General features: G+C 37.8%; 1 protein-coding gene across 1 annotated transcript in view; it reads left to right on the top strand.

Annotated features, from left to right (window-relative positions):
- Positions 1 to 19,517, top strand: part of LOC150084729 (acid phosphatase type 7) — a 214,069-nt gene extending 194,552 nt beyond the window's left edge. Inside the window, exon 12 of the mRNA XM_090375467.1 lies at positions 19,246 to 19,517. Coding sequence (XP_090231593.1) covers positions 19,246 to 19,311 — 66 coding nt within the window. The 3' untranslated portion in view covers positions 19,312 to 19,517. The remainder of the gene's footprint in view (positions 1 to 19,245) is intronic.
- The last annotated feature ends 401 nt before the right edge of the window (positions 19,518 to 19,918 follow it).

Below are 19,918 nucleotides of genomic sequence, written 5' to 3'. Positions count from 1 at the left end.
AACAAGTTTGAGCTTCTGCAGACATTTCAGAACCAAGATATCGACGAGGAATAAAACTTTCTGAAAGTGATAAAGCCCAAGAAACCTATAGGTAAAAAGAAATCCAAAGAAGAAAAATTAGTCAAGAAACACTTGTCATGATGAACCGAAGGCGACAAATGAAGAGCAAGATTAACACTGACAAGGAGAAATTGAGTATACTGAGTTATGCAAAGCCATTAGAAAGAAACTCAGAGAGGACATAAGAAGATTTAACACAAGAAAAGTAGAATAGGCATTAAGGGAAAACAAAGGACTTAAATCAGCAGCCATGAGCAGTAATACAGAAAGACAAATGATACTGAAACTGAAGAATAGCGATGGTGTACTTATAAATAGCAGAGAAGGCATAATTCAAATAGCAGAAGACTACTATAGAGAATTACACAAGGAGCGAGGGAATGATGTCAGCAGTGGGGAAGATGGATCGCAAATTAACAACACATACAACATACCCGATATCCTTCCTGATGAGGTAGAACATACGTTGAAGAAAATGAAGAATCAAAAAGCACTAGGTGAAGATGAAGTTATTGTAGATTTGTTAAAATTAGGAGGAAGAGACATGGCACAGAAACTGGCAAGACGCTTCACAAAATACATTAGGAAAGGCGTGACACCTAAGGCAATAATTCAATCATAATTTCGCTGAATAAGAAAGGAGATAAATTGGAAATTATAGACCAATTAGCTTGTCTCACATCTACAAGTTGTTGACAAGGATCATTACTGACAGATTACAAAGAATATTTGATGAGAATCAACCAAAAGAGCAAGCTGGCTTTAAGACATGATTCTCAACTATGGATCACCTTCACATAATATCACAGCTGATGGAGAAAGCAATGAATATAAAACATCATTATGCCTGGCATTTGTGGATTATGAAAAGGCATTTGACTCTGTACAACATAAAGCAGTGTTTCGGGCACTGGAAAGACAAGGCACAGACATCCCATACATTATGATTTATATTATGAAGAAAATATGAGAACACTACCTCCTTTATTAGCATTAGTAGAGGCATATGAAACAAAGCGAGCTTTATATAGCATCAGCCAAAAAAACCCCCCCTCCCATTTCACCCATCCATTCACTCCAAATGTTCTGCCTTGTACTAAGTTGTTGACCTCCACAAAATAGATGTAAGTTTCTTCCAACTATCAACCACCTGCTGGCTAAAGGCAAATTTCTGCACATCTGTTCTAAAATTGTCTTTCCTCAATTTGATTTATGTCCCCTCAGGTGAGTAATCTGAGCAAGACGAACAATCCCATTAGCAGTGAGCTTGTTCAAACCATTCAAGGCCTTATACACCTCAATTAGATCACCTCACAGGTGCCTAGTCTCCAGAACCTGCAATTTGCAGAACTTAAGCCTTTCTTGGTAACACCAACCCTTTGTTCCACTCACCAAGCTCATTGCCTTTCTCTGTACTCATTCCAGCAGCTCTACATCATTTCCTAAAATGAGGCCTCCAGACCTGTATACAATACTCAAGGTGTGTCCTGACCATTGTCTTATACAAGGGGACAATCACCCCCTTATCCCTGCTAGAAAAATTCCTGAATATCATTGACAAGACACAATGAGCTACTCTTGCTGCCTGTCTGCACTGCTCATAAAGCTTTATATCTGACTACACAATTACCCCCTGGTCCTTTTCATTCTCCATTACCCTGAGTGTAGTACCACCCAACAAATATCTTCTTTCATCTTCTCAACCTCCAACCAAGCACGGTACTAAGTACTATAGGTTCTAATATTGCTTCTGTTTGGGGTTTTCATAAAAGGAAAAAAAAAAAAAAAAAAAGTTGATACGTTAATCTGGGGTTACTGCTACCCATACGCAGCTTTACATTTGTCAATGTTAAACTTCAGTTGCCACCTCTCAGCCCATCTGCTCAACTTTTCCAGATCCTGTTGTAGTAGCGTACTATCATTACTGTCATTAACAACCCTGCAAACTTAGACATTAACCCTGATATACCTTCATCAATATTGTTGATAAATACCGAAAACAATAATGAGCCCAACACCGAACCCTGTTAGCGACTCCACAAAGAGAAGTGTCCATTGATAACCACTCTCTGTCTTCTCCCACCCAGCCATCCTTTTATCCATTGTAGCAACTTGTACTGCTCCAATTTGTACGGTAGTATTCCATATGCCGCTGTATCAAAAGCATTCCTAAAATCCAAGTACAGTGGATCCCAGTTATTTGGGACACATCGGGATAGTGCATTTTGGCCCAATTAAGCAGTTGCCCCAGTTATGCGAAGTTTCACATAAATAGTTAAAAATACAGTGCACCCCTGATTTACAATTGATTCTCTGTGTGATCAAATCACATTATGATGGACTCACCATAGTAAAATTCTAAATTTCAATTTAGAAATTTAGAATTTTACTATGTTTTACTCTAGAATTTTATTTAATTAATACATACTGTAATTTTTCACTGACATTTGGGGGGGGGTAAATTTAAAACAGTAAAAAAATAAGCAATCAATAACAAGGAACACGGCTCACAAATTGCAACTAACACGATATGTGCAAGTGAGAACGGAGTAACAAGTTACAAAGTTTAAAAAATAGGAATGATGAGAAGACTGAAAATTTGTTTTTTATGTGATTGAAGATTTAATGGAAGGGGAAACACATTTCACTATAATAACATAATCTGCCCTTGCTTGCCTAATGTCCTTTGTGATTTGATTACAAGCTATCTTATATCTACCATAGGCAACTGTGTCTCCTGATAATTTGCGTCCCATGCATTTTTCTTCTCTGCCCCAAGTTTCATTAGGTCATCTGACATCCATTTAGGTCAAAACCTTGAACAGTATTTCTTAGTTGGTATGAAAAGCCTAGTAGCTTCCAATTGTTAGACTAGACAAAGACAGTGGCAAATTTAAAACTGAGAAAGGAGTTTGACAAGGAGACACTACCTCTGAAGTTGTTTACTGCTGCCCTTGAAGAAGCCTTCAGAAGATTGGACTGGTCGCAGAAAGCATTCAATATGAATGGAGAGTATCTAAACCATTTACGATTTGCAGTTGACATTTTGCTCATAAGCTATGATCCTGAAGAATTAGTGGGAAAATCTTAATCAGTTATACAGAGTTAGTAAGAATTTTGGACTAAAGACGAATATGGTTAAAACAAAAGCAATGATGAATAAGTATGCCACAGGAAGGTAATATAAGCATTGGAGGAGCAGAAATTGAAAAGGTCGATTCGTACATTTATCTTGGATAAGTCATTAGCTGTAATAATGATAAATGGCTGGAAGTCAAGAGAAGAATAAATTTTGGATGAATAGCATTCAGAAAATAATAGTCATGTACTGAGGAGCAATATCTCAATTTGTCTGAAACGTAAAATATTTTTTTACCTACACCAAAGCTCACAACAAAGGTAAAGCTAACCTGCCGACATGCTATTTTTCTTCATATCCATATATTGATGATCTTTTTAAACCACCTCCTACCATTCCCAGTACATTCTATTCAATGCCTCCTGTGGTATTCCATCAAAAGAATATCTTAGAATTCTGAAATCTTGATGCCAAGAAAGGACTAGGTCCTGATGGTTTTTCTCCACTTGTTCTCTAAATCTGTGCTACTGAGCTTATTCCTGTTCTGTTTCCTCTTTTCACTTTCTTAATCCACAGTTGTTTTCCATTTATTTGGAAATTTTCTCATATCCACCCAGTTCCTAAAAAACGTGGCAGATCTCTCCCATCCAATTATCATCCTATTGCAATTACTTCTACCCTTTCTAAAGTAATGGAGAAATCAATTAACCACCAACTCTTAAATTATCTAGAAAACTTCCATGTGATCAATGCTCTCCAGTATGGATTCCATCAGTGTTGATCCACTGATATTCTGGCTTATGTTACCTATCTATGGACAAATTCAATGGAAAAGTTTGGCGAAACTCAAGCAATTGCTGTTGACATTTCAATGGCTTTCTAAATAAGCTTCCATCTTGTATGTTGGCAACTATTTTTAGTAATTGGTTATCCAGTTTTCTCTCTGACCACTCACTGCATGTGATGGTAGATGGCTCTGTCTTTTAACTTCTCCACTAATGCAGGTGTTCTCCTCGGTTCAATTCTTTCTTCCACTCTTTTCCTCTTGTATATTAATGATCTTCTTCCATTGACTAGAAATTCTATCCATAGTTTTGCTGATGATAGCACATTACATTCCAACTTACAGTTTGAGAAACCTTGCTCTGCACAAATGGCTTCAACTTCTCAAATATTCACTGCATTTCCTTAAATGCTGATCTCCATGTAATTCGTTCTGTGGAGCAAAGATAACTTAGTTGATTTAAGTCCTAAAACTCACTCCTGTCTTATCTTGCACAAAGGATTTTTCTGCTCCTATGCTTATCTTCAATGATATTGAAGATAAGTGATGTGATTTGTGATGTCCTTATGCAGAGAGAGAGAGAGAGAGAGAGAGAGAGAGAAAGAGAGAGATTACCTTGAATTCTAATCTCTCCCTTTCTCTCTCTCTCTGCATAAGGACATCACAAATATTGCTTCTACATCTTGGACACACAGTGTCCGAATTTTTAAAAGTCTCAGCTTTTATTTAAATTATAAACGTTGAGACTTTTAAAAGTGAATTCCAAATGTTTGTTGATCAGGATGGTTATCTTCCCCAGCAAGTTTTTAACACTGACGAAACCGGCCTCTTCTGGAAACGAATGCCCAGCAGAACATACATCACTAAGGATGAGGCTAGTTTACCTGGGCATCAGCTTATGAAAGATAGGCTCACTCTCATGTTGGGTGCCAATGCCTCTTGAGATTTTAAGCTGAAGCCTTTGCTTGTGTATAACTCTAACACCCCCAGAGTATTTAAACAACAAAAGATTGACAAAGGCATGCTGGGAGTGTTTTGGCACAGTAATAACTGTGCCAAATTAGGATATGTCTTCAATGAATGGGAGCTTGAAGTTTTCTGTCCTTCAGTGAAGAGTTATCTTGAGAAAAATAAGCTTCCTGTGAAGCCACTGCTTCTGCTGGATAATGTGCCAGGCCATGATCCCAACCTTGTTCATCTCTTGAGGCACAATTTGACTTTGATGGATTTGAAGATGATGGTGCTTTGACAAATGATATTGTCACTCTTGGTAAATCAGTGGGTCTGGAGGTTGGCAAAGAGAATGTGGAGGACCTTATTGACACTCATGGATGTGAGCTAACAACAGAGGAGCTACAAGAGTTGGGGAAAATTATGGGGAGTGACACTGGAGAGAAAGAGGAAGAAAAAGACACCCAAAAAGTGTCAGCTGAAGAGTTGGAGACTGTCATTTCTTGTTGGGAGCATTTAAGAGAAGTTGTAAAAAAACACCCCAACATTGAAAACACTGAACTCATGATAGGCAAAATGGAAGACTATGTCATTTCTTACTTCAGGAAGCTACAAAAAAAGTCATCAAAAACAATCCACTTTGGACAGATTCTTTGCCAGTAGTGACAAAAGACTGAAAAGACACCTGACGCTTAATATAGTCCCACCACCACTACGCCACCATTGATTTCATCAGCTCTGCACTTCAAATCTAAGGTAAATGCTAATTTATTGTTTGTTTTTTTAATTTTAAGATGTTTTATGACTATTTATTAAATAATCTTTATAGAACACTAATTTTTAATGTAAAAATGAAGTATAACATGTAAGAAATACCTGTTTTATGTGTTGTTGGGGAACGAATTACAGGAAATCAATGTATTATTTGTTTCACCTTACAATATTTTCAACATACAATGGGTTTTGTGGAATGAATTACCATCAAACGTTGGGGTCCCACTGTATTATTTAATATTATTTATTGAAATTAGATTGTTCTGGTTCTTTATTGAGATGCTTTGAGATTGAGATCCTTTATGAATTGTGGATACATTCACTTATCTCCAATCCATAGGGACATCCTCTGAATCCAAGGATGCTCTCATAATCATGGCTAAAGGTTTGCTTACCCTCTTTTGCTGCCTCCCTTAATGTAATTGGATAGATCTGTTGGATAAATATAGGCCTATGCTAAAAAAATGCCACAAGTTGGGTGAGAATGTATATGCGTCTGCAATTCTGCCCAGAGACAATAGGGTGGATTATATGCTGAAAGCTTTGTGGATTAACACAAGACTTGAGAGGATCTGCAAGGCTTGGGGGGGGGGGGGTTATCAGCATGGCCCACATTTGTAAGTAGAAAGAATCTATTTTGTAGAGATGGTATTCATTTGAAAAAAGAGGGTGCAAGATTTTTGACAGTATCATATGAGGATACCCTAAGGGTTCAGGAAAACTGCTAATTAGCAGGAGAAGGGTAATTTTGATCCGCATTAATCTGATGATATGGGTCAAAGTAATGCATGCACTCACCTCATGAATGCTTGTTTGTTGTCACAACAGCCGATGTTGATAAGATGTTCTGAGGGTAGCAATAATTTCAAATGAGGGGAAAGATAAAGCTTCGGATACAAACCTAAATAACTTCAAGGTGTGTGTCGGGGTAGTAAACTATAAAAGATTACTTAATCTCAACTGTGTCTACAGTAATGTCTGGAGTGTTGTCAATAAAATGACTGAATTTGAACTCCTGGTTAGAACAACTAATGCTGATATATGATCTTTTTCTCACAAACAACCCTTCTAAGTACACGGTCGAAGTGATAGGTCCTTTAGGCACTTCAGATCACAACTTGGTGATTGTCTCTTCTCCAATGGAACCTTTATCTCATGGCTATTCCCAACCACGTGTTGTTTGGCATTACAAGAATGCAAAATGGGATGACCTGCGAGACTTCTTTTCTTCTTTTCCTTGGTCGGATTACTGTTTCAAAACTTCTGATGTCAACGTTTGCTCAGATTGTGTCAGTGAAATTATTCTTACAGGAATGGAATCTTTTATCCCACACTCCACTTTAAAATCTCGTCCTTTATCTAAACCTTGGTTTTCCAATAAATGTGCTAAGGCTGTTCAAGAGAAGAATGTTGCATATCGTAATTGGCTTGTTTCTAATTCTTCAGTTTCATTTTCTGCCTGTACCAAAGCTCGCAACAGTTGTAAAGCAGTTATTAACCAGTCCAAACTAGAGTTTGAACAGGCTAAGAGTAGAAAACTTGCTTCTTGCCCTAATGGTAGCCGAGCATTCTGGTCTCTTGCCAAAGCTATTGGCCGCAACTTTTGCCCATCTTTGCTCCCACCTCTGTCCAAACCAGATGGTTCTGTTGCCACTTCAGCCAAGGATAAATCTGACCTGCTAGCATCCCATTTTTCTTCCAGCTCATGTATTAATGATCTTGGTAAAACACCTCCCACCATTCCTAACACGCTCCATTCAATGCCTCCTGTGGTCTTCCGTCAAAAGGATATCAGAAGGATTTTGATGAATCTTGATGCTAAGAAAGCTCCAGGTCCTGATGGTATTTCTCCACTTGTTCTCAAAACCTGTGAACAAGTTTTGAGAACTTACTCCTATTCTTTGCCGCCTTTTTTCACTTTCTTATTCCAAAGGTGTTTTTCCTTCTGCTTGGAAATTTGCTCATATCCAGCCAGTTCCTAAAAAGGGTGACAAATCCCTCCCATCCAATTATCGTCCCATTGCAATTACTTCTACTCTTTCTAAAGTAATGGAGAAATCAATTAACCGCCAACTCATAAACTACCTAGAAACCTTCCGTCTGATCAACGATCACCAGTATGGATTCCGTCAGTGTCGATCCACTGGAGATATTCTGGCTTATGTTACCCATTTATGGACTAATTCAATGGAAAGGTTCAGTGAAACACAAGTAGTTGCTCTTGACATCTCAAAGGCTTTTGATCGTGTTTGGCATAAAGGTCTTCTAAACAAGCTTCCATCTTATGGTTTGCCAACTGTTTTTAGTAATTGGTTATCCAGTTTTCTCTCTGATCGCTCACTGAGGGTGATGGTAGATGGCTCTCTGTCTTCTAACTTCTCCACTAATGCCGGTGTCCCCCAAGGTTCAGTTCTTTTCCCCAATCTTTTCCTCTTGTATATCAGTGACCTTCTTCCATTGACTGGAAATCCTATCCATAGTTTTGCCGATGATAGCACATTGCATTCAACTTTCCATTTTGAGAAACCTTGTCCTGCTCAATCAGCTTCAACTTCTCGAAAATCTGCTACCAATTCCTTAAATGCCGATCTTCAGGTAATTCTCCAGTGGGGCAAAGACAACTTAGTTGATTTCAACCCTTCTAAAACTCAGTCTTGTCTTATATCTCGCAAAAAAGATTCTTCTACTCCTATGCTTATCTTTAGTGACACTCCGATTTCTAGGCAAAATGATATATCTCTTTTGGGGATTACCCTGACTTCTAATCTCTCTTTGCACAAGCACATTACAAATATTGCTTCTTCTGCATCTAAAAAACTTGGTTTTCTCTTTCGCTCTCGGCGTTACTTTTCTTCCAAACAGCTGCTCACTCTGTATAAATCGCAAATTCGCCCTGCCATGGAATATTGTTCCCATATCTGGGGTGGTGCCCCCAAAACCTCTCTCTCAGGCTTCTTGATTCCATTCAGAAGAGGGCAGTTAGGTTAATTAATGATTCATCTCTAACAGAGTCTCTCCACTCGCTTTCTCATAGACGCACTGTTTCTGCTGCATGCCTCTTCTACAGATACTTCCATGGGCACTGTTCTTCTGAATTGGCTTCTATAATTCCTGCTCTCTCCTTCAAAACAGTCTGAACACGTGCCACCACCAGCCAACATCCATTTACTGTCCAACTTCAAACCCACAGAACCAACTTTTCATCTTCCTCATTTATTCATTCAACTGCCGTTTTCTGGAACAACCTTCCTTCATACGTATTTCCTGAAAATTACAATCTACAGAAGTTCAAGTCCAATGTCAACAAATATCTTCTTTTGTCTTCTTAACCTCAAACCCAAGCACGGTACTAAGTACTATAGGTTCTAATACCTCTCGTGTTTGGGGTTCACATAAAAAAAAAAAAAAAAAAAAAAAAGATTAGCAGAAACGTGGTGCCACCTGTAAATTGGTTATGACGAGTTCTACTATAGTATGTACAATGTATTTAGGGAAGATAGAAGAGGGTGGAGGAGGTCATTATGCTTATCAAAAGCAGCCTGAGCATGAAAAGAGCTTTTGGTGAGTCTGAAGTTACATCTGCCAGAATTGCGTGTGTGTTATTTGGAAGACAAGGAACAGTAAGTGGAGTAAGCTACAGACCAGAAGATTGTGAAGATTATGACAAAAGTCTTTACATGCAGATGGAATGGGCAAGCAAGTGTGAATGTCTTATTATGGGCGACTTTAATCTGCCCCAGACTGATTGGAATAAGTTGAAGGGGAAACTGACCATGGGGAAAAAATTTTTTTAAATGAACTAGATGATTATTATTCCTTCCAGCATGTTAGAGAAAGTACTAGGGATTAAAATATCCTTGACCTCATCATTACTAACAAATCAGATCTTATGGCTTAAAATATGTAGGAAACCAATGTCAGGAAGTGATAATGCAGTCGTCAGTTGGAAGATGAAGAAAGATGTTGCAGTAGTTAAAGGTAAAAGCATGAGTTTTAACTTCAAAAGAGGGGTCTTTAAAAGATTAAGGCACTATACGGAATCTGTGAATTGGATGGATTGCCGAAGAATGGCAGATACATTTGAATTATGGAATACTTTTAAAGCAAAAATCACAGAAGCCGTGAATGCATACATGCCTTTAAGAAAATATTGCAAGAGGAGGATGCCAAAATGAATAACTGCAGAGCTGGCTGGTCATATAGAGCAGAAAAAAGATAGCATGGGACAATTATAAAGTAATGAAATGTACTGAAGCCTACAACAGGTACAAACCCATTAAAATGTAACCCATTCAGTTTGCTCGCCATGATGGATAAAATGATGGTTGAGTGGGAGAATACAGAGGGTGGTAATCAATGGGTGCTGCTCTTCGTGGACTAATGTTATTATTGGAGTCCCACAGGGTTCGGTGTTTGGTCCACTGTTTTGTATATTTATCAATGATATTGATGAAGGTATATCAGGCTTAGTGTCGAAGTTTGCAGATGATACAAAGGTTGGCAGGGTTATTAATCACAGTGATGGCAGTGTGCTACTGCAACAGGATCTAGAAAATTTGGGCAGATGGGCTAAGAAGTGGCAACTGAAGTTTAACCTTGACAAATGCAAAGTACTGCATATGGGTAGAAGTAACCCCAGAGAAATGTACCAACTGTGTGGTACTATACTTAAGGTGGTAGAAAATGAAAAAGACCTGGGATAATTGTGCAATCAGATATGAAGTTTTCTGAGCAATGCAGACAGGCTGCCAGAGCAGGTCATGAGGTTTTGTCAATGATATATAGGAATTTTGCTAGCAGGGAAAAGGAGGTGATTATCCCTCTGTATAAGGCAATGGTCAGGCCATGCCTTGAGTACTGCGTTCAGGTCTGGTGGCCTCATTTTAGGAAGGATGTAGATTTTCTTGAACATGTACAGAGAAAGGCAACAAGATTGGTGAGGGGAATGAAGGGATCCTCTTACCAAGAGAGGCTTAAGTTCTGCAAATTGCAGTGGCTGGAGACTAGGCACCTGCGCGGTAATCTGATTGAGGTGTATAAGGCCTTGAATGGGTTGAGCGCGCTGAATTCTGATGGGATCCTTCCACTTGTTTAGATTACGAACCTAAGAGGGCATAAATTCAAATTAAGGAAAGACAGTTGTAGAATAGATGTGCGGAAATTGCCTTTAGCCAGTGGGTGGTTAATTGCTGGAACAAACTTCCATCTGTCGTTGTGGAAGTTGATAGGTTAAATGAATTTAAGGAGGAACTGGACAGGCGTTTGGAGGGAATGGTGTGTGTGTGTTTTTTTTTTTTTATCTGATGCTGCATAAGCTCATACACTTGCTTTCTTGCATCACATGCTGCTGCTGCTACTACTACTACAAGCTGATCTGTAATAGTACCACAAATAAGGTCAGGGAGACCAAGGCTGCATATGAAAAAGAATTGACTAAGAGAACAAACAATGGGGACAAGAATTTCATGTATGTGAATACAACAAAGAAGAAAGCTAATCAGATTGGACCCTTGTGCACTGGATGTAGTAAAGTCTTAGATAACCCAGCTGATGTTGCAGATGAACTGAATAGGTACTTTGCATTGGCCTAGACTGATGAAAGACCTTTCATGCTAAGAAGAGGCTGGCAAGTAAGACTGAGCCACATGAAATTAATGATGTCATAATTACAGATGATTGTTTATTAGAAAAACCTTTGAGCATGAAGGCAAGTAAGGCTCCTGGAGTTGATGGCATATACCCCGTAGTTTTGGGAGAGAGCATGAGGGAGTGTATTGAACCATTGAGGTTAATTATGAAATTATCTTTGGACTCAGAGGAGATTCCTTTGGATTGGAGAAGTGCCAATATATCGTCAATATGTACAAGCAGTTCTAATAGTGAAGTTGGTAACTACATGCCAGTTAGTCCAACGTCAGTGTTAGGAAAAAATCTCTTGTTTAGATTACGAACCTAAGGGGGCATAAATTCAAATTAAGAAAAGACAGATGTAGAATAGATGTGCAGAAATTTGCCTTTAGGTAATGATTAAGAGTGCAATCCAAGGACATTTAGATAGTTATGGCATTCTGAAGAAGACACAACATGGCTTTGTTAAGGGTAAATCATGCTGAACTAACTTAGTACACTATTTTGACAGTTACTCATGAGCTGGATTTAGGGAACAATTTCAACATAGTTTATTTGGATTTTAGCAAAGCATTTGACTAGACCCCTCTTGACAAGTTACTGTATAGTTTGAACTGGTTGGGATTATTTTTAAGATACTAAAATGGATTGCTGGGTGGCTGCAGGACAGAAGGCAGAGGGTTGTGATTAATGGATATTCTTCAGATTGGTGTTACGTCAGGAATGGGGTTCCTCAAGGATCAGTCCTTGGATCACTGTAGTTTCTCATTTTCATAAATGACTTTGACGAAGGGATAGAAGGTGTGATGTCAAATTTGCAGATGACTTGAAGATTGGCAGAGTTGTTAATGATCAGTGCCAAGCAATCAATTGTCCTTTAGGACTTGAACAGACTTCAAAGATGGCCAGAGAAATGGCAGCTATGTTTTAATCCTGCTAAATGCAAGGTCTTACACTTGGTAATAGCAACCCACAAATAAATTATACACTTGGTGGGATTGAATTGAAAGCAGTGGAGGAAGAAAGGGTTCTGGGGGTTACAATACAGACAGATATGAAGTTTCCTGAATAGTGTAAACAGGCAGCCAGGAAAGCCCATGGTGTTCTATCGATGGTTTATCAAACGTTATCGTGTAGAGATAGGGAGGTCATAATCCCATTGTATAAAGCAATCGTAAAACTACGTGAAATATTGTGTTCTAGTATAGAGACTTCATCTGAAAAAAGACATTGAGCTTCTTGAAAGGGTCCGAAGACAGGCAACTCGAATGGTGAGATCCGCAGAAGGATGACCAAATGAGAAAAAGACTGTGATTACGGGGCTACAGAGCTTGGCAACCAGGCACCTCAGAGCTGAAGTTTGCCATCAGCCAGATTGTTGGAACAATCTGGCTGATGGCAAACTTCCACAACCCACTAGCTGAAGACATATTTCCACACATCTATGCTGCAACCATCCTTCATCGGTTTGAATTTATGCTCTGTCATGTGTGTGTGTGGTCTGTGTAAGGGGAAGGTTTCCATCAGCATTGAACTTACTCAATCCATTTAAAGCCTTAAATACCTCAATCGGATCTTCCTGCAGGTGCCTAGTCTCCAAGCACTGCAGTTTGTGGAACTGAAGATTTTCCTGTTAAGATTACATTTTTGTTCCTGTTGTTAATCTTCTCTGCACCGATTCCAACAGATCCGCAACCTTCCGAAAATGAGGCGTCCAGGCCTGTATGTGGTACTTAGATGGCTCCATACAATGAGATAATCACCACCTTATCCCTGCAGGCAAAATGCCTCTATATCATGTATCATCTGCAAACTTAGGCATTAAGTCTGCTGAGCCTTCATCAATATCATTAATAAATATAGAAAACAGTAATGGACCCAGCACTGAACCTTGTGAGACTCTGATAATAACAAGTCCAGAAGTGCAATGCCAATTGATATCCACTCTGTCTTCTCCCATTAAACTGCCCAATTATCCATAGCAGTAACTTGCCCTTAATGCCACACTGCTCCACTTTGTATAGCAGTACTTTATATTCTACAGTATACTAGATTTTCCGAAACCTAAGCACGGTAAACCTTTGCTAATCTGGTTACAGTTAATCCAGATCGAAATACGAAAAATTCTTTCATGGTTGAGTACTGTACTTTTAAAGACACGGGATTTAAGAAGGCACTATCACTGTGCAGAGAGAGAGAGATGGAACATACATCACATTGTCTTGCGTATTGTTCAGTATTGTTGTTGATGAGTCGAATGGGTATAATTGCTTATATCATCACTCCTTCATACATATATATGTACATAAGTTAACATATTTTATATATTATTGGTTTATGTAATTGTTGGCTAAACCACAACACCGTTTCCTTGTCAAGGTCCTTGTATGCAGGCGGTTTCATCATTTTTCTGATAGTCATGCCTTTAAAGCTATCAGATGTGCCCGCAAAATCTAATAGCTTCCCTTTATTTTTTACGATGTCGCGTATGGTTTGGTTATCAACATTATAATGGTTCATTAAAGATTTAACAGATGCATAGTTTTCAAACTTTTGAATAATTTCAAGTTTTTATTCAATTGAAAGCACAACTCTTGCATTTACCCATCATATTTGCTATTTATAAACAAAAATATATATATTATAAAAAAATTGACACTCCTGTCATAACTTCTTTTTTTTTTTTTTTTTTTTTTTTTTGCAGTGTAATGGAACACAACAATCCATGCAATGCACTGAAACAAACTAAACATTTGTTCTCTTTTTGTTATTTTTTTGAGTAGTTGGTGTTAAGACAGCAGGGATTGCAGGATAATAGGCACATTCATCTGCAATAAACTTATAACACCTCTTCTTGTTGCTTATTTATGACTTGCAAAACATGTTTATACCTTTATATTTATTACTTGAATTTTATGATTTCCAGTGGATATTTTATTTTTTTAACTTTCGAGTCTTGAAGTGTCCTGGTTAATCGAGAGTCTGCTGTAAAAGTTCAGTCTTCTATCGATGAATAAATATGTTGTCTTTTTAGAAGTTTATAAGTAAAGGATCTACAGTGATTTTTTATTTATTTATTTATTTTCACCAGCAATATTAAATTTTCTATTTATTTGTGTTCTAAGTTTTTTTTTTTTTTTTTTTTTTTTTTGTCTTTTAGGGCAATGTTTTGCTTCACTAATTCAGATTAGCGAGGGTCTCCTGTATGTGTTAGAATTATTTTTTGCATCCAGTTCCTTTATTATTGTGTCCAAGTATCCAGTAAAATTGGTCAGACAAGATTACCCGTTAACAAATCAATGCTGTGACCATAGTATAACTGCATTCCTGTCTAGATGGTCCTGCACTACTTCTTTAACCAGCGATACCATTGTTTTTGCTGGAACAGAAGTCATACTGACAGGTCTGTAATTGCTCATGTCACTGGGCAGGAGCAGCAGTGCGTAGCACACGCTTCTTGATTAGACCGGGGTTCAAGCCTGTGACCACCAAATACAGAGGATGCAGAAAGGTTAGGGAATGACCACTGCATATCCCCAGAGCAATATGGCCTTAGTTGCTAATGCTCCTAAAAACCAAATAACAAACAAACAAACAAGCTTGTGTCACCCTTTGATCTCCCTTTATGAGTTGGGGATACATTCACACATCTCCAGTCCATAGAGATCTCTCCTGAATCCAAGGATGCTCTCATAATTATGGCTAAAGGTTTGCTTACCTCTTTTTCTGCTTCCCTTAATATAATTAGATAGATCCCATCCACCTCAGGTGCTTTTTTACTTTAAATTTCTCCATTTTCCCCTCAGTTATCCCAAAATCATTCAGCTTCCTGTTAGAATTTGACACACTTCTGGTATCCTCATGTGTGAATGTGGATACGTAATGCCCATTCTGCTTGTCAGCAACCTAAACGGTATCATTAACAGAACCATTCGTATATAGTGGACCAAATGTGATACATCCCCCTTCCTTCTAATGTTTGCATAAGGAAAGAAATCTGCTGCTTTTCTTTGCCAGACACTTCTCGTAATCAGCCTTAGTTTGTTTAGTATCTTCTGCATTTGAATCCCCGAATGCTTCCCATTTAGAATTGCTTTTGGTAACTTCATTATTTTGTACCTACATAGAATTTAAAAGAACTGTGTGAGACGATTGTACTCACCTTTACAAAAACAAAAGTTCTTTCCTTTGCCCTTAACAGTAGTGACATCTTTAGGTAAATCCCACATCACTACATTGTGATCACTACCTGCTAGTGGGTCTTTTATCTGTGGATTCTTAATGTGGATCACGTCTGGTAATCAGATCAAGAGTATTGCTTTCCTTTTTTGCCTCTCTAACATGCTTTTATAGAAAACACTCATCCAATAAATCTGTTGGATTTATTGAGTGATTGTTTTGAAATCTTGCCACTGTGTGAATGACCAATCCCCAGGGTCCTCTCTATCGGGATAGTTAAAGTCCCTATTACAAGACTTTCTGGTTTACTTGCCCATTCAATATGTCTGTACAGTTGTATGTACACTCCTAGTCTCATTTTTCCAACTGTGCTTATGTCACACCACACGGATTGAAGATTGCACTGGATGCATTGCCTTTGATTTTGTGTTTTTTTTTTTTCCTAAGAGCATACCTCCCCCTCCATCCTCTCTGTATGCATTGTTCTTCCTATATTCAAATTCTGAATCCCCTATGTCTATGTGATACCAGGTCTCTGATAGCCCCACAATGTTGGCATTTTGTGAAGTGACCCAGCCCATATATTTGCTTGTTTCACAAGAGACCCCAGCAAGTCTTGAAATCCCTGACACCTTGTGGCTACTGTTAATCTATTAATCTGTGTATCAAAAACTGCTAGCTCTCCCCAGGCTAGCAGTTTTTGACCCATCTAACACTGCCTTGATAGCATCAGCAAATATTCTTGCATCTATTCTATTTAAGTGTATCCCATCCTTGTAGAAACAGTCTCTCCTGTTAATGAGCATAAACCATGCTGAAAAAAATTCTACTCCATGAACCTTGCTCAGTCTCCCCAGGGCTGAATTGATTGACAAGCCTATCATTGTCATGTCCAAGCTGAATTAAAAAAATTATTTTCAATCTACACTTATTTTCAGAACACGCTAACAAAATTAGCAATAATATCTATAGAAGATGAAATATGCAATGACCTTGACTTGTACAGAATTATTTGATAATTTTCATTACTTAAAGTCAGAAAAACAGGCTGGAATATATATGTGTGAAAATTTATTATGACTGTTTTCAGTAATAATTATAATTGTAGTAAATATGCATTTCAATTATTTACATATTTATCTTATTCACCAGAGTTCTGAATGTATTGAATTGGTGGGGTTCAAAATTATCAAAAAGGAGCATGGTAACAAAATGTAGTTTCCTTATAATTGAAAAAATACTTTGGTGCATATGTGCTTCAGTAAAGGACCCATTAATTGGAATAGTGCACAGTGGATGTGCACCATTCCAGGTGATGCTACTGGATGTGCAAATGGAGAGCAGTGCTTTTCTTGGACAAATCTTGCTTCTGTTTATGATGACATTATGGTAAGATGCATGTGGACAGACCAATAAGCCATGCACATAAGCATATTGAAACCAAATGAATTGTTGCTATCCAGTACTGTGATGGTACAGCACCTCCTCAGAATCTAGATGCCCACATACTATGCACAGGTTGAACAAGCACGGCCATGACCTTGTGTAAACAAAATCAAATTGGAGCTGGCTTGCAGCAGCTAAAGAATCATGCATTGCAGAATAGTTCTTGGTGGCTATTTATCTTAAACCCAATGAGCCTGTGAGTAAATGCTGTTGATTGCATGGATGTTTGTTCATGGTTATGTGCAGGTATAGTTATAATTTTGTGCGTGTTTTTGGGTGAATGAGTGTATATTCCTGCCCTGAAAGAGTTCCATTGAACTTTGCTATGGGATTGGGCTGTATGAGTAAGTGTATGTTTGACAGCAAAGGCCTTTGACAGTCTGTACACGAGAGCTCTCCTTCATATCTGCGTTGTCGGAAGTGATAGAGATCTGGTACTTATCACTGGTTGGAACTCTCAGTCACATTCATGTTGCTGGACATGATTGAGAGCTTGTGCCGGTAAGAATGTGTGTGTATATGTTAGTGAGTTTGCCTATTCGTGCTGAGTGAGAAATGTGTCCAATTAACCTGCAAAAAAAAAAAAAAAACACGTGTTTCATCTTATTCTGGGTAATATGATAAGTGTGTGAAAATAGTGAATGCATAAGAATGTCCAATAAGTATAAATTATTTACACTTATTGGATGCGTGCATATGTATGTTAAAAAAAAATAAAATCCATTCTTTCAAGTTAAGTTGTCTAAATGTATGCAAATGGCAGATAATATACTGAGTACATTATGTGGTGACTGAGTGAATGCTTGTGACCAGTATTATAAAAAATAATAAAACCGTGATTGTCTTGGTAGTTGTCACCTATATCCTTTCTAGTTGTATGATGAATGCAAGATGGCAAATGTGTGAGAGAATGCAAGGTTATGTGTTTGAAATCAGTCTGCCCCCAAATACATCAAAAAAAAAAAAAAAGTGTATCTGTATTACAGGTAGACTGAGTACATGTACTGTGTGTTGTTCTGGCAGCCCCTTCCCCCCCACCTTGCTGATGTCATGCCCTCCCTCTCTTTTTAGGTATGGTGTGGGATCTGCACGCTAGCTTCAGCTGGCCTGGCCAGTGTGGGATTTGAAACAGAGAAGTACTGTACATCTACAGTGCCATCTCTTTCCCCCCCATAGGGTGGCCTGGCCCTATGACTTTACTGCCATTAAATAACCATTTCCCTACCCACCTCCCATCCAAACCATTTTGCTTGGTGGACTCTACCACCACAAAACCTTCCCTTCTCTTAACAGCTTAGGGATGCCCTATAGAAGGAGCCCTTTAACTTATATTTTCCAAGTGGAAACCTTCCTACAATCCACCTTCTTTTCCTCATCTGTGCTCCCCTACTCAAACTGTCTCCCTGGCACTGTTTTCTAATAAACCTTTTTTTAAGGGCCAATCCTAGCAAGCTTTGGTGAGGCCACGGTTTACCCCAGCCAGAGAATCTTTCACACTCTATGACCCGGCCCACCTCCTCATGGTGATGGACAGGCAACTGGGAACACCTGTACCCAGGGACCATGGCTAAGTGACCAGAGGAACAACATGCCAATGCTACATTAAAACTCACCCTATCTCTGGCCTTTACAGAATTTGTACTGTGCCACAAAGTATACAACACTTGGGGGAGAGGGTCCCTGGTGCTTCTTGATAATATACACTGTGAATGCAGTTTTAGACAGTAGTAACTTTATGCCCTTTCAGTGCAATGGTAGCTTTCAAGAATCATTTCAGCTTTCTGCAGTTCGATGATATACAATAGCATATATATGATGCAAATTTTATACTTCTATGTATACTCCTTCGTGACATTGCAGTTTCTGTGTCATTCAGCATACATTCGCAACAATCCAGAAATTAAGGATCTTATCTAGTTTTATAACTGAATATACCAGAGATATATTACTTTGTTATCTCTAGGAATCATTCAACGGTTATACAGTTGAGGACATGAATGGGGCTTCCTTTACATTACTATTGTGTTTCTAATAAATTGTGTACTGTATTGAGTATATATGATTAAATCAATATTACCATATATACTCACTGAGCAATTTACTTGTAAATGTTACTTCTAGTCCTGTTGCATCAGGATTGTTGAAATCAGAAATTTTATTGAACAGTATTCTAATTTGAGTTTCTGAAAAAGTACTATTCATAGTACACACACACACACACACACACACACACACACACACACACACACACACACACACACACACACACACACATATATGCTTAATCTTTTCTAATTTATTTCGATCTTTTTTCTAAAACACAGATTGCACATTTTTGTTTTAGGGTGGCCTTGTTATTGATAAAATACTGCTGATCAAGGACAAGCATGGACCAGAAGCCTGGCGCTGATGGAATTTTGTTTTGAGAAGAAAATTTGAAATGAATTGTAAAAATTTCTTTTTGTGTAAATTTATTTTATAAGTATAAGGCATTTTACAACCTTTTGACTTTCTATAGATAATAAGTATAAGATTATTATATGTATATAGATTAAAATGGAAAAATTGGTTTGTGAACATTTTGATTTTACAAAATGCAAGTTTTTTTTTATTATATCGAATTAAAATCACCATATTTCCTCGATTGTTTTAGATGATCCAAATTTGAAATAATGCTTAGTACTAAGGAGAACAGCTTTAGAATGAAAGAGATTTATAACTAGAAGTGCACCATGGGACCTGATTGAAGGCTCCAAACTCTAAAATGTTTGAATATAATATGAATATTTTTATGCATCCCACTTGTTATCTAAATTATGTAATAACCATTATTTATAAATATAATTAACTATATATGTATAATTACATATATATATATAATTATACATATATTTAAATAATGTTGAAATAGTTGGAAAACGGAATATTTCATAATATAAAATAATAAAAAGGAGGGTACAGCATACAATGTGTATATATGTGTGTGTATATATATATATAAATAATTTTGAAAAATT

The sequence above is a fragment of the Mastigoproctus giganteus genome, chromosome 6 (genome assembly GCF_048544385.1).
Source record: "Mastigoproctus giganteus isolate SK-2022 chromosome 6, ASM4854438v1, whole genome shotgun sequence".
Taxonomy (NCBI): Eukaryota; Metazoa; Arthropoda; class Arachnida; order Uropygi; family Thelyphonidae; genus Mastigoproctus; species Mastigoproctus giganteus.
The sequence above is the reverse complement of the archived record's forward strand: the minus strand, read 5'-3'. Positions and strand labels throughout refer to the sequence as shown.